Below are 22,213 nucleotides of genomic sequence, written 5' to 3'. Positions count from 1 at the left end.
GTAGAGAAATTCAGTTGTTGATCCATTTGAAATGGTACTTACTGTGACTTTCACTAACCTGTTATTGATTACATCCTTATATCTTTTACTTGCATATGCATAACCATGTCTCAACTAGGTTGAAGGTGCCTGCAGAGAAGAAAGCACAGCCTCTGGGTCTTTCTGGATGAGTTGAGTTGGTTCTCTAGACAGAAGGCATGGGATTTATCTTGATAATGAGGTTTGCATTCTCCCATTCTATTCCTTTCTCCTTTCTTCTCCAGGTGCTTGCTCTTGTTTTTTTTCACCTGGAAAAAGATATAGGTGCAAATGCCTGAGGGCAGAGTGCAAAAGCTTATTTTCATGAAGAATAGATTCATATTTCCTCCTTTCCCATTTCTTTCCCTTTGCAGAGCTGTGCTAGCTCCTAACCCCACCCCAACGGTGTCTTTCTATTATCTCCCAACCCCTCATAAAACTCTGGCCCAATAGCTCTGAACACCTGTGTTTATCAGTCTTTTTCCTCCATGTTGGAGGTAGAAAGCAGAACCAAAAATCCTGGGCAAGAGCAGGCCTGGCCCCAATTGCATTCCTCAGATGTTCTTTTCCTTTAAATTACTCTCCCTGTAGCAGAAGAGCCCATTCAGGACTCTGGCTGGTGTTAACATTCATAAGCCTAGCAACACCTATTTGCCAGAGGTGGGGCCTATGGACTGGGGCATTCTTTTGTCCATATAGGGAAACTTTGCCTATGTAGATAACAGATGTGATATGATTCAAATGCAGGTTTAGCTGGGGAAGAAGATTCAATGAACTGCATTCCTTCCCCAGGATCTTGGGTGCTTGTTAGGAGTGGAACTTGCTATTTCTCTTCTTAGCAGTGATGTCAGGTGCTTTGTATTCAGTTCTGATATGAACAGTAGGACAGAAACCAGAAAAGGAGATGAGTGAAAATTAGGTATGCTATGGTATTTCACATTCCACCATATAACTAGATGATTTTGGTTATATGCGTGGAGGAAGGTTTATATATAGATAAACATCTTTTGTCTTCCAAGGAAAAAGGCTAGTAATCTCCATAGGCCTTAAGTCTTCCCTTAATTTTTTTCTTCTAGTTGTTCTGAGTCTTGAAGTATCAAATCTGATAACCCCAACTAGAAGAAACATTGGCCTTTTGTAATTTATTTCATGGTGTATATTGTGTCCTTGTTGTATATAAGGTGTTATTACTTTCTAGCCAGGTGATTTTGTATATGCTTTTCCCAGTGTATAATGGGGTGAGTTGAAGAGAAGGGAATGGAATGTGTGGGTACTTGTCAAATGGAGAATTTGCCTGCCACATACAAGTACCCTTGTCCCAAAATTCACAGGGGTGACTACGCTGGGCCCCAGTGGGGGGTCAGCATTTTTACATGAAGCCTGCAAAATCATCCAGCTGGTAGCCTCCATGGTGAAACAAGAGACCACCAGAAGTGGTAGAGAATTAACTTGTGAAATATCCCCTAATACAGGTTTAAAGACTGGTAATCATGGCATCTAGGATTGTTCCGGAATCTTTATGGATGTTTAGCTCACTTAATTTATAGAACAACTCTGTGAGGTTGGTATAATTTTTTAGTTGCAGAGAATCACAAGGTTAGAAAGCAGCAGAGCCAGCTTCCCACATCCCAAGCCTGCTTTTAACTACTTTTCTTCCCTTAATGGTAATATTGAAATCATTATTTACAGCTTCACTTGAAGAAGACCAGGGGGCAGACTCACCCCTGGTCTTCTAGGAATAGTGTGGATTTGAAGAGAAAGTGCTACTTCCAGCTCCCAGGCTGTGGTCCTCGAGTGCAAGGTGCCAATAGGGAGTAGGGAGACCTTCTGGAGGATGGCAAACAGGTAAAGTTTGGCATAGACATGCTAGTGTTGCGGGGCTGGGATTGTGGCTCAGCAGTAGAGTGTTCGCCTAGCACATGTGAGGCCCTGGGTTCGATCCTCAGCACCACATAAAAATAAATAAAACAAAGATATTGTGTCCAACTACAACTAAAAAATAAATATTAAAAAAAGAAATACTAGTGTTGAATGTGTTGTGCTAGTGAGCCTTTTTAAAAAAATGTAATTTGGGGAGAAAAAGGAGGTTTCATATAGTTTCTTCTTGGCTATTATTTCATGCTATGATGGGTTGTTTCTGATAAGTGGGAAAATTTCCATTGAAGAAGGGATTCGTTTGTAATAGAAGACACATGAGGAGGCAGGCTTTAGGGAAAAAAGAAGGTAGCAAGCAGGTAATTAGGGGGCAGGAGTCTCTTTGGGCAATAGATAGTGGAAGGAAAAGAAGAGTGATCAAGGTTAAGGATTTAAGAATGGAAGGAAGGCCTGGTATGGTGGCGCATGCCTATAATCCCAGTGGCTCAGGAGGCTGAGGCAGAAGGATCCTGGGTTCAAAGCCAGCCTCAGCAACAGTGAGGCACTAAGCAACTCAGTGAGGCCTTGTCTTTTAACTAAAAAATATAAAATAGGGCTTGGGGATGTGACTCAGTGGTTGAGTGCCCCTGAGTTCAATGCCAGGTACCCAAAAAAAGAATGGAAGGAAGTGGGCAGGAGGCTCTTAGAGAATGGAGTAGGTGGGTGAGAGGTAAGACAGCAAAAACCAGAGAGAGAGACACAAAGATAAAATAAATGAATGCCCTGTAGAGTGTTCATGCAGTGGCATGATTTGGAGCCCACTTCTCTCTCTGACCACGCAAATGGAAGAGGATTATTTTAGTCCTCATATTTTGTTTTCCTATAAGGAACTGCTCAAGAGAAATTGGCTATGCTCATCCAGCTGTCAAGTGATTTGACACTGATTAATAATGAAAGGCAGATTGATGGGAAATGGCAGTGGAAAGCAGCAGAAAATTCAGCAAAACAGTTTATATATGAAACTTTGTTGTTTTTTTGTCTCTCCCTGTTCCCACCACTTCTTTCCCAGCGCTTGGGCTGGTTTTTCAAGTCCTGAGATTGAATGTGTACAAATCCCATCACATCTTAGCATTTTGGCCATCCTCTCCCGGACATTTTCAATCTTACTAATGTTTGGATATCGAGGAAATGAACATCCAAAGTTTACCCTTTCAAGCTTGCTGTAATGCAGAAAAAGCATTCATCTTTTTTTTTTTTTTAATCTCTTAAGACTATACAGACGCTCTTAGAACACAAGTGTAATCTCACCCCGAATCACATCTAACATGCTGAATGCTACAGAATCTTAGTGAACAGGTCCACCAAGTATGAGAAGAGGAACAAAACCAAACAAGACCACACAGAACCCATTCTCAACAAAAGACCCCTCCAAGTGTCAAGTTTTATGTGTACTTGCAGAGAATGTGCCTATTCTTGACCCAAACTAACTGTTGTAGGGGTTCCCAGGGAGGCTTGCTTGGGTTTTAGGTTTACCTCGGTACTATTTGAGTTTACAGTTTTTCTGAAAAGCTTAGAAATCCTTACTTAGATAAACTCCAAGCACATATGAGAAATGGCAGAGACGGAGAGGTGGAAGGAGTGCTGGACTTGGTCAGCCTGGGATCCACCTGTTGGCTTAGCTGTTTATCAAGCTGGGCAGATCTTGGCAAGGAAAGCACTATATCTCCCTGACTCTTAGTTGTCTTATTTGCAAACTGCAGTCAATATTTAACCTTATAGGGTTTCTTGATAAATATATGTGAAAACATTTAGTAAACTGCAAAGGGTGATAATTTTATGGTTATTATGGCCATTCTGTTTATGTGGGGATTGATAATAATTGGGACTACAGTTATAATTGGGACCCGAGTAGGGGCATCCAAATCACTGATACATTTAGGACCAGAAGGAATTTTTATGGTGTTAGATTCCAACCTGTGTGATTTATATACAAGGCCCCAGGAAGGTTAGAAACACAGCTCAAGATTTGGTATCCTGTTGGTGGCACCCAGAAGTTAGGGTGAGCCCCAGTACCTGATACTGGACTTGGGTCCTTCCGAAGCTTTTAATTTGTTCTGTCCACAGATCATCATGGGGACCTGGCTTTACCTTTTTGGCATCACTGAGCTGCTTTGCCAGTCAGTCATGGATGTTTTTCACACCTTGGAATCTTTTTATTATTATTATTTTATATTTTTTTAGTTGTAGATGGACACAATATTTTTATTTGTTTATTTTTTTATGTGGTACTGAGGATCGAACCCAGGGCCTCATGCATGCAAGGCAAGCGCTATACCACTGAGCTACAATCCCAGCCTCACACCTTGGAATCTTGATGCATCTTGAAGGCAGGCATCACCACTCTTGTTGAGTTGGTCCCCTAGCCTGGGTGAGGACTAGGGTAGATTAGAAAATGGAGGAGATGGGCCATAATGACAAGGTCTATTTCTGCAGGAAGCTTGGTCAATTACTAAGCATTCTGAATACCGTCTCTCTCTTTTTATGTTCCCAGTCACATGACACATGTATCTGCGTGTCTTTGGGATTCTTTTGAGATCACTGTAAATAAAACTGTGGGTAGGATGCTTGACCTGTCATTTATTAAGATAGGGCTAAGTAAGCTCCTTTAAATCCCTTCTTCCCTCCTCAGAATGTCTCTGTCCTTTCCCTGCCTCTGAAAATGAGCGGACCTCCTCTAGGCTGAGACTGACTACCAACCATACCTCTGAGCCATTTTCCTACTGGCTTTTCTCTACTTATGCCAACCTAGGGGTGAAACCTGTGCACAGAGGACATGCTCAGTTGGGCCTTGCCCCAGAACCCCTTTCCCTTGTCCTTTAACCTCTATTCCCCAGTCCCTATTGTCTCTTCTTCCCCATTCTCCTTATTCTCTAAGTCTCTGTTACCTGGCTTTAGCTTTTATTAACCCATTGATCTCCCAATCTGCACACTGTCTTGTCTTTTCTCTTACTTCCTTGTCCTTTTTGATGTCACTCACCCCATTTCCTCCTTGAGTATCTCTCTTTTCTATTGGATTTTCATTCTGTAACTCTCCATTATTTTTTCTTCTTCCTCCCAAACCCAAGTCATTCCCAGGGCTCTACTTAGGCTCTTGCCTTGTTATTCCCTTCCTTGAAATAATAACATCATTACTCTCTCAACTGACACCTCTGTGCCCAGGACTGTATCTTTAGCTTTAAGCTCTGGTTGTCCATCCCTGGCTGCTCTGGACATGTCATCTGGTGGTGTTACAGACTCAGATTCAGTCTGTTTAGAAGGAAATGTTCAGTCCTCCCCTACATACCCGCTGCCAGCTCCAGTCTTTCCTGATCCTATCCTTTGAACTTTCACATAAAGTTGGTTACCAAAGTCCTAGGATTAACTCTTACATCAGCCCTTTGATTCCTGTTGCCACACCCTGATTGGTCCTTTGACCCAGACATTTGCAGTAACCACCCATTTGACTTTTCTGCCTTCATTGTTTCTTTCCTGACAGATTAATCATCCCTAGAGCCCAGCCCAGACCCTCTAGCTCTAAAGTCTCCAGTGGTTCTCAGCCCATTCTTAGTTCTAACCTGCTTCTCATGGTTTCCATCCCAGCCTAACAATTCCTGCGCTTCAGCCAGCCAGCTCAACTCAGCTCTTGGTCATCCTACTCCTGGGGCAGTTAGGTGAGGCTGCTTCTCCCTCTCTCCAGCCTGTTGCCTGCTTGTGTTTCATGGTCATGTCATGTTTCTCCTGGCGCTCCTCCCACCTGCCTTTCTAGGCAGAGGTGGCCTCCATGTCTTCCGAAGTCTTTGTATTATTTTGGTATTTAACTGTGTGCACATAATTTGTCCCATCTCCTTTGGCTAGCAGCTCTTCTAGTCATCTTTGAATCCTCCAAAACATCATTGCCTTGCCCACCTTGTATTGTAAATACAGCACTGTAAAACACTAAAGAAATAAAGAACAAGTGCCTCTGGCCGTCCTTCACCTTCCTCCCCACTGCTGACTTGGAGGCAGTCAGATGGGCTTTCAGGTTTTGTCCCATTCTTCCCTGACCCCATCACATCAAATACATTTCCGTTTCTCACCCGTCTCCATGGGGTTATTAAACCCTTCCTCAGCCTCAAAACCTTTCTAACATGTGTCTGTGTTCACTCTGCCTGGTTTGTTCTATCTCTGCTTTTTAGGATTGAGGGTGGCTTCAGTAGTCCCAGCCTCTCCCATCATGCTGTATGTAACCTGGATAATTGGAAAGCTATTTCATGTACTTCCTCATACCAGAGGGAGCTGAAAGGGAGATATTCCGAGTGGTGACTCACACTCTCCTCATTAAGTGGCTTAAAGATTAAAAATAAAATATTATAAATTGGCAAAGCATTTGTAATCTCATTTTCTGTGCAATAGCTGGACACTGAGACTCATCACATCACTCATCGTATTTAATAGTGAAGCAGGGCCTGTTGAAAAGATCCTCATTGAGACAATTCTATATTCTACTTTTCTTTGTAATCTAGATGTTACGTGGGGTGGGGGGGAATAGAAGGAAAGGTGCCCTGTGAAAAATATACTCAATTTTGAAGCATATGAAAAATTTTAGGGCATTTTTACATCATCTCTTTAGTGAGAGAGAGACTATTTCTGACATTTGGGGTTTAGAAAGAAACTAGGGTTTCTTTTAAGGTCATAGGGGTGATGAAGAGGTTTGACCAGGACTAGAAACTCAGGTTTGGGGATTCCTAGTTAAGGGTTTCTTCCAAGACCAGCATTTTGCTGTCTTCCTTCCTGACACCTGTTCAGTATTGTGAATTGGCAGAGGTAGGAGAGCTTTAGAATATGCTCTGCATCTGGGATGATGAGAAATGTCTTCTCACCCTGAATGAACCTATCTTAAAAACCAAAGGTTGACACTGAATGTATTAAAAACCTAGTTGTGTAGCAGGAGTAAGGTTTGTTGGAAGCTGGGCACAGCTAAGTTCTGGGTTGTTTTAACTCTAGAGCTGGACAGAATACAGACCCTTGTCCTAGGGACTAAAGTGGACCTGGGATGGGGGCCCACCTCTTTGGTGTAGGTAATGAATAAATTACCTTTTTCAGTATTGCTGCAGGGCTCTAAGCCCGGAATGCCAGATTTGTAATTCGTTGTCTGCCAATTTCAGTGAGAAATAAGTGGGGAGGGGGCAGGACTAGTGTCGGTTTTTTCCCAAGGATACATTTTGATCATATGACTTTCTACGTAGAGGATTTTATTTTGGATTGAAATGGGTTGGGAGAACCAGGAGAGATTTAAAAATCTGGAGAACTAAAAGTTTCGAGGCCTCGTTTAACAACTTTAAGTAGGATTGAAGGTTGATTTCTGTTCTCTGGTCTCCCCGCGGAGTTGTAAGCCCCTGGGGTCAGGATCCTGGTGGTGTTTACCTGTGCACCTTTCTCCCATAATGCTCTGCAGCTCGGGGCTCCCATAAATCCTCCTGGCTGGAATTACAGGGCCCGCGTTACCGCGGGAAGCCCCCGGCTTAACCTCCCTGGAAGGCAGCAGTCTGCCGGGAAGATTGCCCCGTGGGCCTGGGCTCACGCCTCCCCCGGCGGCGCCCTGCGTGGCGCGCAGCCTGACTTTGTTGAACTTTCCCGGCGCGCCGCTGCCGCGTGGTTGGTGCCCGCGCAGTTGGCTGCCGAGCGCCCAGGTGCGCGGCCCGGCGTTATCTCCGCTGACGCTCCCAGCGGCCGAGCGGCGCGGGCCGGGGGCCTGCGGGGCTCTCGCCAGCGTCTCGGCCTCCGGCGGTCGTGCGCTCCTTTTCAAGTGATAGTAATCGGAGATTTTTCCGTTACGTGAGGCGCCCAACAAAAGATTGTAATTCCAGCAGCTTTGTTTGGGAAGGTCCCACCGCGGCGCGGGTCGGCGGTTGCGGGGCGACCCTGGCCGTGCGGGCCCTGCGGTCCTGTGGGGTCGCGGGCCGGCCGGCCTCCCCCGCGCCCCTCCTCGTGGTACAGCCTGCGTTTCCTCCACAATGCTGTTATGCTAATCAGGTGACATCACCGCCCAGCACACGGCGAGTGGCTCCTGATTAAATTACAAACCGGCGGCCGCTGCGGGCAGTCGGGAGGAGGTGTGTGCGCTGCTCCCGCGAGCACCCGGGCTTGGTGACCGTGGCATGCTTAGGATTGGCCATATTTAAAACATTTTTAAGTAGGACTTGTGCCTCCCTCCTCTCAAGCTTCTGGGCAAGGGCCACCGAAGGAAGGAGAGCCATAAAGAATTAGATGCCTGAGTGGTAACTCCTCGCCCGGCTAAGGTGGACTCTTGCAGCCAACTTCCTATCAGATCACCCTGCACCTATTTCCGACCGGAATGCGCCTCGCTTGAGGTCCAGCCCTTTTTGCTGGGGCAGGGAGCCAAGCCGCGCGAAAGCTACTGAGTGTTGGATGGGGGTAGGAAGGGGCCGGAGCGGGATTTCCACTGTGCAGCCCGCCAGGGCGTTACGGCGAGCATAATGGAATTGCAGAGGACTTCTAGCATCTCGGGGCCGCTGTCGCCTGCGTACACGGGGCAGGTGCCTTACAACTACAACCAGCTGGAAGGGAGATTCAAGCAGCTCCAAGGTAAGCACCTTTCCTGAGGCCTCACTGGGGCCGGGTCGCCATGGGTTCTGTGGCTTTATTTCTGCCATATGGTACCTGACCCTAATGAAGACTTGGAGCCGCTCCGCACGGCCCCAAAGCCTCTGGTTGGCTGCGAGCACCCCATTCACGACTTCAGGAGGCAGTTGCTCACGCTCGTCTCCAAAAAAGCTACCATTTGGAGTCCTCTCTCCAGATCCCTTTTGGCTCTTGGTTGTCAGGTATCAGCTGCCGTTACATACACATTTTCTAAACCCTTTCTCTTTAGTTATCTTTTTTTCCTCAGGAGATCGGTGTTAATAGATCCATTAGCAGGCAAGTTTTTGGTTCCGGGTCGCCTCTGGCTCCCAGCCCCCAGCCTCCTACCTCTGGGAAGCCTTAAAGGTGTAAAGTGCACTACTCAGAGACCCAGTCCTGTAGAACAATAGCAGAGGGGAGGAGGGAGTGGTCTTTTTGTTCCTAAGCCTTCAGTAAATTACAGTTTTGATTCTAAAGCTTAATTTTAACTCTTTTGATGTATTGTGGGGGGAAGAGCCTTCCCATCAATTTAGTGGGCTATGTAATTTATAATAAAAGCCACTTATTGCCATTCCAGTGGCTATGGGTTGGATTAGATGGATCAATTACAGGTTTCTTGGCGTCTGAATCAAGCTCAAATAATTGAATACACCCAATATTTTACTATACATATTTTTAAGAAGAGCAGGACCCTGTGCTGCATGAGTGTACTATATTCTTGCCTGCAGCCCATGGCTGTCACTGACCAGCCATCAGGCCCTGGCCAGTAGATCTCAGTTTATACAAGAAAAAGGCTTTATAACCCCAAACCGAACTCCTTCCATTTGGAAGTCCCTGGAAACAGTAATAGGCAGGGAATGGCTCTAGTACTGTAAAGAGTAGTACTCCAAGACTGTGTTTCTTATTTTAGCTCTTCTTGGTGGCAAAGATGTGGTTCCTGTGAGGAGGAGGAAGGAAGGAAGCTGCTCAGTCCTAGAATGTTTTCATTTGGGGGGGGGGGTGATATATTTCATTCATTGGTTTATTTGTCTTGTGACATAGTTGACAGTAATGACACATTTTTGGAAAACAAGAGGTAGAACAGGACGTGATTTTAAACATTTGCTGGGCTGTGCTGCATTCCTTGGGCAGTTAGCTGAGAGGAATCTCCATTCACTCTTGGGAATGGTTGTGAGTTTTTGGTTCATTCTCTTGAGTCTTTGAAGATGGAGTTTAATTTTTTTTAAAAAAAAAACTTAGAGGTGAGGGGAACTTGCAAGTGGTAAAATAGAGGAATTACTTTCTCTAGGGTCTGGTAACTCAGGACGCACCCCTCTTCCCGTGGCCCAGGCTCTCTTCTTTGGTATGTCATTATGCCAAAGGGAAAGCAGCACCCACAGGAAGTCTGGACCTGAAAACCAACCGTCAGTCTTCAGCCAGCCCCCTCCCCCTTGTAGTTTCAGCAAAAATGCAAAACTGGGAGAAAATCTAAAAAGGTGAGGGGAGGAATGCACTCCAGGTCCACCCATAACAAAAGGCTGTTATTCTAAAAGAGTTGAGGGTGGTTGTAAATTGCTCACTGAGCAGGGTGGCGTTTACACACAGGAAATGTCTTAACTGTCCTCTCTGGACCAGGAAACATTTAAATAAAAAAAGAAAGAAAGAAAAAGAAATCACTTTGTGCCACTGATATTTTATGTATTTTTCTCAAAAATCCCTTCAAAAAAGGTAGGCTTCACATTGTGTGGTGACTTTAAAACAATTTTTAAAAACGAACTTTGACCTCTTAATTTAGCTCTAGATGACTTTCTTATTTTTAAATATTGTGGTGGGAGTTGCACAAGTTTAGTGCTGGTATTTCTATAACAGAAAACCACTCATGTTCAGGAACTGAGAAAGTGTGGATTAACTTTTCAAGTATGGTGGATCACAGGAGAATCACTAACTTTTAACAGCATCCATTAATAAGAAATGGAACCCAACTGCATTTTATGAGAATTTTGATAAAACCATTTCTCACTCCCTATCCCTGGCTTGGTACTGTATTTAGTATTTGCAATTCTGAAATCATTGGATTTTTTTTGGGGGGAGGGTACCAGAGATTGGACACCCCCCCCCCCTCGCACTTAACCACTGAGCCACGTCCCCTTTTTATTTTGAAACAGGGCCTTACTAAGTTTTTGAGGCTGACTTTGAAACCATGATCCTCCTGCCACAGCCTCCTGAGTTTCTGGGATTACAGGCATGTGCCACCTCATCCGGTTCATCATATTTTTGATAACGTTTAGATTCTATCTGCTGATTTAATTTTGTACATGCTTGTTATACCCTTCTGGGTATAATATTTTCTCGCACTTAACATCCAGAATTTGCAAAATGCTTCTGAATCTTTTTTAAATGCCTCCTTCTATATGAATTTAATATCTGTGCCTGAGTATGCTGTGGTTTCGTGGAAATTATTTCTGTGTTTTTAACTGGTTTCAAATACTTTCCACACTGTATCCTAAGAATTCCAGAAGGGACCATAGAGTGAGGTTTGCTGTTCTAGCTAAGGGAAATATGTTAAAATGAATTTGGTCTATTTAGATAAATAGTGTTTAGAGATTTATAGGCCAGTAAATAAATGTGATAAAAACAAAACCTCATTGACTTCAAGAACTGAGAGATATAGAGTGATATCTTTATCACACAGGAGCTTCTGGCATAAGGCAGGACAGGGCCTTTAACTTCCGATGGCTTTAACAGCACACACCTTTTTTCTCTCATTTTTCACCTGCAAAATTAAAATACAACTTTCTTAATTTGAATCAGTTCATGTTTCTTCTATAAAGTGGATTTTTTGGGGTCTTTTTTAAAAACGTAGAATATTGAAACATATTAAAACCCAGCATCATATGTTTAGAAAAATGTGTTTGTAGTAACAGAGGTTCATGATGTCTTCTTTCCAGTTCCACATCTGCCATCTTAACTCCTTACCGGAGAATACTGGTCATGCTATCCAATTGTGTAAATGAAATTCCAGATTCTTTAGCTTGGCTTTCAAAGACTCCCCCCAAGTTGCTTCCCCATACACTTCCTATTCTAACTTCAGTAGTGTGGTCAAGCATAAGTAAATCTAGAAATCTTCCAAAAGGGGAACCTGGTTTTCTCTCTGTCTACCTTGCCCCCAGATTACTGATATCATTGACTCTAGCAGTGAGTTTGTAATGAAAACTAGATCTAATTGAAAAGCATTAAAAGGAACTTTTTCTGCTGTCTTTGCAACCCACTGAGACATTCAGCACCTGACTTTTCTGGAGGTGATTAGGTTTCTGTAGCTCTTGTGTCTTCATGAATTTTCACAGGAGAGAACATGGGAGTGTCCTGGCTATGTGGGATTATAGAGGGATAGCAAAGAATTTCAGGCTGAGAATGCAGTATTCCCAAGTTTATTACATGCTGAGAGTTGCCTTCCTGTGTGTGTGTGTGTGTGTGTGTATTTCTAGAGAATCAAACCCAAGTCCTTATGTGTGCTAGAAAAGCACTCTGTCTCTGAGGTACATCCCCAGACTGACAGTTGTCTTTTAATTTCTTAACTCTTAGGGGAAAGAATAGTGCTGATTTTTATAACCATGAATAATAAAAGAATATTTATGCTAAAGTTTTTAGTAAATTTCCAGCTTGTTACACTTTCTAAATGTTTGTGTTGCTTCATTTCCTAAGCCTTAGAGAAAGATTTCTAGGTTTACTTTTGCTTATTATGAAGAAAATTTACTTTTAACTTCTTAAATTGAAAGTAATAACCTTCTAATATTTTCCATTGTGCCAGTGAAATTAATAGATGAGTAATATTTTTTTGTAGGGAAGTGGTGGAAGTGAGTTTTGTGTAAGAACATTTTTGGGGTTAATGAAATAAAACTCTTCCCACCCTTGGTCTGAATGCCTGCTAATACTGTGGGGTTTCTATAAGCCACAACTTTGTAGGATACCAAACCAAACAGAGCAAACAAAATTAAACCTCCTTTCACCAATTTACCAGTTTCAGCTCAAAATTGGTTCTTATCAGATTTATGAATCACAGTCCTTTTTGAATGATATAGTAATTATTATTTCTGGATATAGCATCTTAACATATATCTCATTGCATAATTAAATGAGATTATTCATGAAATCTAGTACTTAGTAAATTATAAATAAATACGCATTTCCTTAATACCAAATAATCTTGTGTAGTGGATATTCTTTCACTTTTTATGAAGAAACAGATAATTGGATTAAGATCAGTCAGAATGAGGCTAGCTCTCCAGTCCAGGCTTTCTGACTGAATTTGATGTGCCTCATATGGTACCGAATAGTGTGGGTTAGGTATGGGCCATGACACTTGTCGCCCAGTTATCAGGAAAATACTGTGCTGTGTTCAAAGAGCTGCTCAGATTTCTGGACATGACTGCTCAGTTTTGGTGGGCTAGGAACCCCAGCAGTCAAGGGAACACCTATCCGTTCAACCTAAATCCTTTAATCTGATGTTTGGGAAGACTGTTAAAAGGGTTCTCGGAGGCCTGACATGTAGGAAAGGAGGGTGATAGATACTGGCTTTACAGGAAAAGATAACATTTCTGTTAGGGGAGTGAAGTAATGCGACTGTAGACTTCCTGGTTTATAGAAAGCATGAAAGCTTATCCAGGTCCATGTTATCACCTCTTCTCAGCCCCCAAAAGGTATCTGTAGCCGTTTACAGCTTCACTGCTGTTGCTTCTGGCTTGTCTTTCCTGGCTTCCTAAGTGCCCTCCTGCTCTGCCCTGTACCTAAAGCCAGGCCTCATAAGAGCTCACCTTGCAAAATCTTTAGGGTTTTGACTTAATTAGGATTTGAGTCCATCCAGAATTTCCAATGGAACTCCAGATTCCTTGGCCTGTCCTACATTTATTTCCATACCCTCCAGCCCTGCTGTCTTGGTTTCTTCAACTGGGAAGAATCTGTGTGTCAGGATTTTTTTCTTTTCTTTTTTTTTTTTGGTACTGAGGATTGAACTCAGTTCACTTAACTATTGAGCCACACCCCCAGCCCTCTATGTTTTATTTTGAGACAGGTTCTTGCTAAATTGCTGAGGCTGGCTTTGGACTGGGGATCCTCCTGTCTCAGCCTCCCTGAACTGCTGGGATTACAGGCATGTGCCACCAGATTATTCTTTTGAGGTCCTTCTTGTGCCACTTATTCTAAGCATTGCCAGAGGGAGCAAAGACCAGAGTCCCTGCTTGGTTCCTCTCCCTTTAAGATTGAAAGTTTTAATACTTGGTCATTTTCCTGTGATTATTCACACACAAGTTCCAGTACTTCTTTGTTTTTCCTACATTTCATAAATCTGGGACCCTGAAGACTGGGTAAAATGAGATATAACCTACCTTATTATAGAAGTGACTCAGTATTTGTTAAAAGTAAATAAAATGTAGTCAGTTTAGGGCTTGCTCTTTGGTTATTTCTTTATTATTAACATATCTATTGATTACAAGCATTTCATTGAACCAGTGGTCCTCTGATTAGAAGTGTGTGGGGCATGTTTGAACTATCCTGGAATGCTGGCTGAGCTGACCAAGGAGTAGAAGCAAGCAAATAAAGTTGCTCCAGTCTAGGGGCCTAGGTGGGGGAGTTCAGACTAGTGGAGGGTGTCTGGAGCTCCTCTTCAGAGTGGTAGGAGGGGTTCTGGAAGGACACAGGCTGCTAAGTCAGGTCAGATGTTTGTAGGTAAAACAGTGGGAAGCTACTAGAGTTTTTAAATAGGAGGATGACTTGTTTGGGCCTCTTTCTTTCTTTTCTTTTTATGATTTTTAAGAAAGGGTCAGCTGACTCCTGAGTATGCGATTGTTTTTGGAAGATGGTAGTCAGGAGACAGAAGGCCTATGCAGCATTTGTTGGGCTGAGAAATCTGGAAACAAGATATCCTCCTTGAATTTTGAACTACCAAGGCAGTTAGAATCTTGTTATTTGGTGTGTTCTATGGGTGACCTGGGGTTTATCAACAATGCAGCTCCTCAGTCCCCTCCCGGACCTTTTGGGTCATAACCTCATTTTAACAAGATCCTCAAGTGGTTTCATGTTCTAGTTTAAGAAGCACTGCCTTGGAAATAATTCCTACTGCCCACCATTGTACTCCTGTGAAAGAGAAGGAAATGGTCCCAAAAAGGCTTTCTGAGGTTTAATATAAAAATATATATATTTTTATATGTCATTCACATTAAATGTAGGAGGGTGTTTTTTTGTTTATTTTTAAAGTAAGCTGTATTTTTTGATTAATCATAAAAATCATCTTGAGTGTTCAAATATATAAAAGTTAATTAAATAAAGTTTAGTATTAAACTAGGAGATTATGGGGCTTTAAAGCATGGTTGGCTAATTCCTTACTTTGTAAGTCTTAGTAGAATTTGGCCGGGATTTTCCTACTTACTACTAATCTTGCAGTTGTAGAAATCTGTGAGTTTTTTTTTTTTTAAGTCCCTTTACATTGATCCATTTATTATTAACAGAGAATTACAAAAGTACTCTGGGCCAATTTTTCTGAATTCTTCCAGAATGACAAGGTGGTATCCAGGGAAATAGAGGCATTCATACCTGCTTTATGACTTAAACCTTTTAAATACTTTTAAACTTTGTTTAGTGCCTATGATGGAAGCCAGGCCCTTGCACATGCTAGGCAGGCACTCTACCAGTGAGCTATATCCTGATCCTTAAACTATTTTAAAGAAATAAAGCAAAAATACCCCCTTACCTCAGGTTTTGTGTAAATAGAGGCAGCCTACATTAAATTAATGATGCTATTCTTCTGTTTGGTTAGACTTCTTTCCACTTTCATTTCATGCATATCAGACTTATCTAGAATTGCCTTTGGGTTTGGGTGTTAAAAGTGGGTTTGAAATGCACTAAATATATGTTCTTTGATAAGTTCCCATTTCCTCTGAGTCTGCAGGTAAACTGTAAAATGGCTGGTATTGATTAGGTAGGGGAGAAACAGCACCTGTTGAAACTTGTTGGCTGAAGTTTTTGTCCCTTAGAGGGATAGGGCTGGGGGAGGTAAGTGACCCCTCCCCTGGTCTTGATTACCAACTGTCCAGATCTTCCCTGATGGGAGGGGTTGACAGCAGAAGCAGTAACAACAGTCAAGAGGTGACTTAGGTGATGGTCTTTCAAAGGCCAGGCTGAAGATCATTAATGGACAATTAAATATCTAGCTGTTTCTTTGTATTATTCCAAACATTTTAATGTTTATTATATCAGGAGGATTATGACATCCTCAAAAGAAAAATGAAGAATAATTTATGTGAGATTCTGCAATACCAGCAAAAGTTAACTTTCCATTAGTATTTATATATGTACATACAGTTTAACACTATTATTAGGCTTCTTGTTTTTCTTTTACTTAACATTAATGACTAAAGGTATTTTGTTTTTTTTCTTTCTTTTGCTATACTAGGGATTAAAACTGGGGATACTGTAACATGGAGCTACATGGCCAGTTTTTTATATTTTGAGACTGAGTCTCACTAAGTTGCAGAGACCGGCCTCAAACTTGTGATCCTCTAGCCTCTGCCCAAGCCACTAGAATTACCACTGTGCCTGGCTTTTTACTTAATATTATATCCGAAACTTTTCATGTATGGTTATTTCTGTGTCACTTTGCAAATATTCTAAGTTGCTTTGCAAATCAAAGCAATTTATTTACCAGCCTTAGCCTTTTCATTATCTCTAGGATGGGAGTTAATACAAAATTTTGTGTAATGAAATTGTTCTAAGAATTTGATCAGATTCTTTGTAGAAACTGTATTTGGTTGTATTGTCACTGGTACATAAGTAAGTGTCCATTAATCCACGACAACCATTGTTACTGCAGGTCCTGGTTAAATGGCAAAGCAGGGTGGGGTGGGGTGTGAGTCTTTTGAACTTGAGTGGAGTGCCCCAACCCCCACCCCTGAAACCTCTCTGGGTGTGGTTTCCTTCACAGTGTTAGAAGAGTATTTGGTTTGCCTGAAAATGCACTCGACTGAAACACCCCCTTTAGAAAAAACATAAGTCTGGTGGCTGTCATTGGGCCAGGTGACTTTTGATGTAGGTTGAAGGCCCAGTGGTGGTGCCTCTCCCAGGTTCATGAAAAGCATCTGAAGCAGCTACTGTTGGAGCCAGAGCATCCAGCCCTAGATTAGAGAGCTGCCTTTGTCAGAGAGCACTACTGTGTCCAAACTAGCCTTGACCGCCCTCTGTGGAGATGTTGAATGCCTCTACTGTGTTTGCTTTTGAAAGGCCTTTCTTAGCCTTTCTCTCTACCCCAACCCCATTTTCAAGAGGCACAAGACCTTTAAGTAGCAAATACAGTAATCACAGTAGCATGGAGACACAGGCTGGCCTATATTTGGTTTCACAAAAGGCCTTGTGAAGGATCTGGCCTTATAGGCCCTTTTTAATGCTGAAATGATGCAAGTGGAAAGTTAATTTAAGGATCATGGAGACACGCTGTATTCATGAAGAATGTGAACAAAACATAAATATAAAGTCTGGAGGCTCTGTTCTTCTCTGGTGGCAAGGAAATGACATAGGCTGTGCTATTTGGGTGAGTCCACCCTCTGTCTACCCCAGAGCACAATTGCAATGAAATTTTGGAGTGAGATCGTTCTAAGAACCAGATCAGTGTGTGTGTGTGTGTGTGTGTGTGTGTGCGTGTGCGTGTGTGTGCGCGCGCGCTGTGTGTATTTGCCTGAAATCCTTTAAATCATAGACAGTACTTTGGTAGCATTGATATATGCAATTGGTGGTTACAGCCAAGATGGTAGGAAACCAGACAATCTCTTGAAATGAGGCCTCTACATTTTTATTTTATTATTTTTTTAGTTGTAGATGGACACAGTATCTTTATTTATTCATTTATTTTTATGTGGTGCTGAGAATCAAACCTGTGAGGCAAGTGCTGTATCACTGAGCCACAGCCCCAGACTTATATTTTTTAATTAGGTTTCTTTTTTAGTAAGAAAACTTGGAAGGTCTATTTTGTTTTTATTTTTGAAGGTCTATTTAAAGAGTACAGCATCTTTAAAAGTCTCTGTAGTCTGTTGAACTGTTAAATGCCAATGAGTTTCTGTAGATCACTAGCTCAAGTGAATAATATCCCAGATGTGAATGTAAATCTAGTGCAGAGTGTGTTTCTGGTGCTTGAAAATGGTGCGCTGATTTCTATTGAGGGAGGCATTCATTCCCACAGAGGTTTAAACAACTTTCTGTAAAATTCAATCTTATAGTGTTAGAGGGGAGATTATGTATTATCTGCAAACAAATGCAGAGCAGATGAAATCTCAGCTGTGAAGTCTGTGGTAGAGCCAGGGGAGGGTGGAGGAGAGTGATTCAGAACCTGGTGGTGGTGGTGAGGAGGGCTGTCCAGGGCATTATAGCTCATTTCAGAAACATGGGGTGGGGGAAATCACGTAGGCCAGGAATTTTACAGAAGCAAGCATTGAAATCCCGGCTCCACTAGGACTCACTGAGCCTCGTTTTCTTTCCACTGGGAAGAATCAATAGCTCTTGGGGGTGATTGTGGAGATTAAATTAGGTATATTGTATTAGTAGGGTGACCAATTCATTTTGGTTTGCCAGAGAGCTTTTGGGTTTTGGTACTGAATGTTCCACCTCTTCGGAATCTTCCTCAGTCCCAGGCATGCTGAGTGATCCGTCACCCTAGTTACATATGAAGTTACCTCCTACTGTGTATACCCAGGTAAAGATTGTATACCCAGGTAAAGATTGTGGACTCCCAAGAGGACATCGTGTGTATGCGTTTGTTCATTTCTATTCTTTCCTAGAACTTAGCACATAAATAAACATCTCTTGAATGGGGTGATGGATGAGTGAGTAAGGGAAGCAGTAATGCACATGTTTTAAAGTGAGTTAGCTGTTCTTCCTCCTGAGGCCACTTCAACCAGCTACTTCACAAATACTGTGTTGAATGAAAAAAATTAATCATGGTGTGCGGCAATGATTTTGTCTCTATCATTTGGACATATAATAACTGCAGGAAGGATTTAGGTTGAGCCTGTTTACATTTTTAAAAAATATTTTTTTAGTTATACGGACACAATATCTTTATTTTGTTTATTTTTTATGTGGTACTGAGGATCTAACCCAGTGCCTTATGCATATGGGACAAGTGCTCTACCACTGGGCTGCAACTCCAGTCTCAGCCTGTTTATATTTTTGATAAGAAATTTGACAGCCTGATTCTCTTACAGCTCTGTCTTAGGGTCCTACTATGATGGACTCCCTAGAACTCTGCAGGATCCTGGGGAACTTTCTTAACTTTGTTGGGTGGAGGGAGGGAAGTTCCCACACAATAAGTACTAAAGTGCTTTGAGCATAGAAGTAGTTCCCTAAAAATTAAACGTTAGATTGTCTCTCATTGTTTCTTTCTTTCTTCTGACTGGAATGGTTAAGAGTAGTTAGACAAGGAGAAAGTTTAAGGTCTACACTAATGTGATCTAGCTACATAGCAAAAAAATGTAAAAAAAATATACTCCATAAAAGTGGGATCCATTTTTCTAGGTGTGGTAGCCATTCACATTTTTATTATGTGACCTGTAAAGCAAATACAGCTTTTCTTATTGCAAATGTGTCCTTGCTCATGGATTTAGCTTGAGCAATACTTTTTCTAGAAGCTAGGCAGTTAAGCAACACTCTGAGCAAATAGAGGCATGGCCTCAGAAACTTAGATAACATGTTAATGTGCTCGGCCTTTTCAGCTGAAAAGAATATTGGAAAGAAAACTAATTTTGGCCCCAAAACTACTTCCCAGCCCTTGGTGCCTCTCAGTCCCTACTCCAGTTTAAAAAAAAAAAAAAAAAACCTTTGCTTTTTCCTCTGCAAATATATATGATTTCAATTTTGAGATAGGAGGTTATTTTTTCACTTGAAACACAAGGAAGCAATTTTTAAAAGTCATACTTTTTCAGCACTAGGCTTGACTCTAGTCAGCTTGACTCCTGTTCTTGGCCACAGAACCACATACTGTCATCTTAATCAGGATGGTAAATTCACATGGCTTTTGAGGGGAAGGGGTTAGTTGGAGGGGCACTAGGGCAGTGGCCTGCTGGGCTTAAGCTCCAGGTGAAGGTCATGAAAAAGAACTCAGGGAGCTAGCTGGCCCTTTGTTAGTGTCTAGCCAGTGTGTGGAGGAGTCTGGGGAGGCCAGCAGCAACCAGCTGATACCCATCTCACCCATTGTTGTCCTGAAGTAATTCCAAAATGACCTTTCTTACCTCATTTTTCCTATGAGCTCATGAATTATGTCATTGAGCCTGTTCCCTCTTTGATAAGGAGAATCTCTGCTTTCTGCTTGGTGTTTCAGGAAGAGGAAAGAGAGGCACAGGTCACTTAGTGATTCAGCTGTCTATTCGGGATCTTCTCTTTGTTCCGTCTCCGCTGGAATTCACAGTGTAGCTTACTTGTCAAGGTTCTCTGTATTAAAAACAAACAAAATTCCTATTGGACCAGGAGACTTGGTCATTAAAATAATTATGGTCTTTGGCATGACTCAACCTCTGGTTGATATTCTGCCTTATGGAGGGCCTCTGTCTGCAGTTCTTGGCTAGGCACTGGGGTCACAGGAGTACAGTTTCTGTCCCTGCCCTCAAGAAGTTTACAAACAAGTCAAGAGACAGGAACACAGGGCTATTGTAACAGGATTTTAGTGACTGTACCTAGGAAAAGGGCTGCTTTATACAGTTGTAAATGGAGGACACCTGCCCTCTCTACTCTTCTGGGGTTGCTGTGAAAATCAGTTAAAATAATTGTTGTGAACTTTCTATGAAAAATATAAATTCATAATCAAATATAAGAAAAAAATTGGGAGGGGGGGACAAATGTCAAGGCTGTCTTTGTTCTCTGGTTTACTCAACTGGTCTGGTGCCTGCTGTTGAAGGAAAATGACACTATTCCAATGACAATAGCCAACATTTATGGAATGCTTACCAGACTGTGCTTTTATTTATATGCAGCACTCTCTCTTTTCAAATTCAAAAGAATGTTTGAGGTAGGGAGAGAAGCTATCTCTGTTTACAGATGAGAAGATGAAGTAACTGGCTCCTTGTCCTTCAGCAGTTAAGTGGTGGAGCCAGCCCTCACAGCTGGCTGGCCCTTCACAAAGCTCCAGCACTAAACCATGCCCACGCTGCCCCTCCAGAGATACTTATCTTCTTGGGAGGATATGGGCGTGGCTCGGTGTGGACACAGCAGTTGGAAGTCATCTAGCAGCAGCAACCAGCAGTTTCTTGAGTCTGCTTTGAAGCAACTTCCTCAGCCTGAGTGCTCAGAAAGCATCCTGCCCTCTGAGGGTGTATTTACGATATGGTTTCCTTCCTCCTGCCTCTGGGGTCAACTCTTCTCACCCAGGGTCAGAAGCCACCAGTCGCTGATGCTTGAGTCATTCAGTGCCAGCCTTGTGTTTGGATGGGCTGTGCCCACAGCGGCTTCATAGTAACCAGTGGTGCTGTGAGAGTCAGGGCAGCCTGGGATCACACCCTTCCTACCAAACTGCTCAGTCTACTGATACCTGTGATGAAAAGCCAAACCACAGGCAGCTTCTCCTGCATTGAATGTGACTGTAAGAAAATGTTTGTGGGGGTTTTCAGCAAAAGTCATCTTAACTCACACAGTATATCTTTTTAGTCACTCTGGAAGGTAGAGGGTCCTGTCTGCCATGTAAATTGAGGAACCTGAGACTCACAAAGGTGAAATGTCTCCTGAGAGAAGAATTAGCCAACAAGTGACAAAATAGGAAACTGCTGCAAGAGGGAGCTGTTTTCTTTTTTTCTTTTTTAGTTGTAGACAGAATACCTTTATGTGGTGCTGAGGATGAACCCAGTGCCTCACACATGCAAGGCAAATGCTCTACCAATTGAGCTCAACCCCAGCCCCGTGGGGGCTGTTTTTCAATGTGTCTTTGAACTGAAAGTGCATTTTCTAAATAGGTGGAGACACACAGCAAGGTGTGGTATATACATCCTGTGTAGAGACTGTATTGATTTTAATTTTTGTTTTAGACCCAACCCATTGTGTATTTTTGCTTGTTCTTTTTAGAGATCTGTGAGAGTCACAGATGTTTAGAAGTGCCAAATTGAAGCAGGCATGGTTGGCACATGCCTGTAATCTCAGCAACTTGCTATCTGACTAAGCTGGGGATGTAAGCTCAGCTCAGTGGTAGAGCTCCCCTGGGTTCAATCCCACAGTACTGCCCCCACCCCCCACCCCACCCCCCCCAAAAAAAACCCCAGCATGTAACACAGCAACAGACTGGATTCACAGCTGGAAGACAAGGCTCACCACTCAGGTTTCTCAAATATCAGTTTCTGATGAAGCTGTTGTTCTTGATGAGTAAATCCTTCCTTTAAAAACAATGCTATCAGCTAATTTGCTTATCTTTGATTTTGTAAGCATAGCATCAGAGGGCTGAGTATTGCCTCTGCATATCTTGAAGGGCAGAAATGACCTCCACTTAAATGCATTTAAGGTATTTGGGTGTTGTAATTTGAACCATACTATAGCCTCAATTCAGATGATATTACAGATTGGTGTATTGGGGATCCTTTGAACATAGAGATGTGGATGTAGAGACACTGGCAGTGATTGGGAGACTCTGGATTTGAGCTGCTGGATAAAATGCCTGCAACTAGAATACCTGTTGTGATGCAATGAAATG

General features: G+C 42.5%; 1 protein-coding gene and 2 long non-coding RNA genes across 6 annotated transcripts in view; 1 reads left to right on the top strand and 2 right to left on the bottom strand.

Moving 5' to 3' along the window:
* LOC124078910 (uncharacterized) overlaps positions 1 to 8,024 on the bottom strand; it is a 30,036-nt gene extending 22,012 nt beyond the window's left edge. For both annotated transcript variants that reach the window (XR_009225080.1, XR_006847100.2), the window contains exons 1-2: positions 7,315 to 8,024; positions 59 to 287 (exon numbers count right to left, since the gene is read on the bottom strand). This is a non-coding gene — a long non-coding RNA (uncharacterized LOC124078910). The remainder of the gene's footprint in view (positions 1 to 58; positions 288 to 7,314) is intronic.
* The window catches only part of Sptbn1 (spectrin beta, non-erythrocytic 1), a 198,349-nt gene that overhangs the window by 79,416 nt on the left and 96,720 nt on the right, over positions 1 to 22,213 (top strand). The window contains exon 1 of one of the 3 annotated variants that reach the window (XM_046423990.2): positions 8,237 to 8,496. The exons of the other annotated variants lie outside the window; for them this stretch is intronic. Coding sequence (XP_046279946.1) covers positions 8,388 to 8,496 — 109 coding nt within the window. The 5' untranslated portion in view covers positions 8,237 to 8,387. Of the gene's footprint in view, positions 1 to 8,236; positions 8,497 to 22,213 lie in introns of those variants that run through there. 3 annotated transcript variants of the gene reach the window in all.
* Positions 10,644 to 20,969, bottom strand: LOC131423467 (uncharacterized). The gene is made up of 3 exons (XR_009225082.1): positions 20,705 to 20,969; positions 19,776 to 19,972; positions 10,644 to 11,284 (listed from the first exon to the last, which is right to left on the bottom strand). It is a non-coding gene; the product is annotated as an uncharacterized LOC131423467 (long non-coding RNA).

This window comes from Marmota monax, unplaced genomic scaffold (genome assembly GCF_021218885.2).
Source record: "Marmota monax isolate L192 unplaced genomic scaffold, Marmota_monax_Labrador192_F-V1.1 WCK01_AAM20220418_F8-fsc00015, whole genome shotgun sequence".
Classification (NCBI taxonomy): Eukaryota; Metazoa; Chordata; class Mammalia; order Rodentia; family Sciuridae; genus Marmota; species Marmota monax.
The sequence above is the reverse complement of the archived record's forward strand: the minus strand, read 5'-3'. Positions and strand labels throughout refer to the sequence as shown.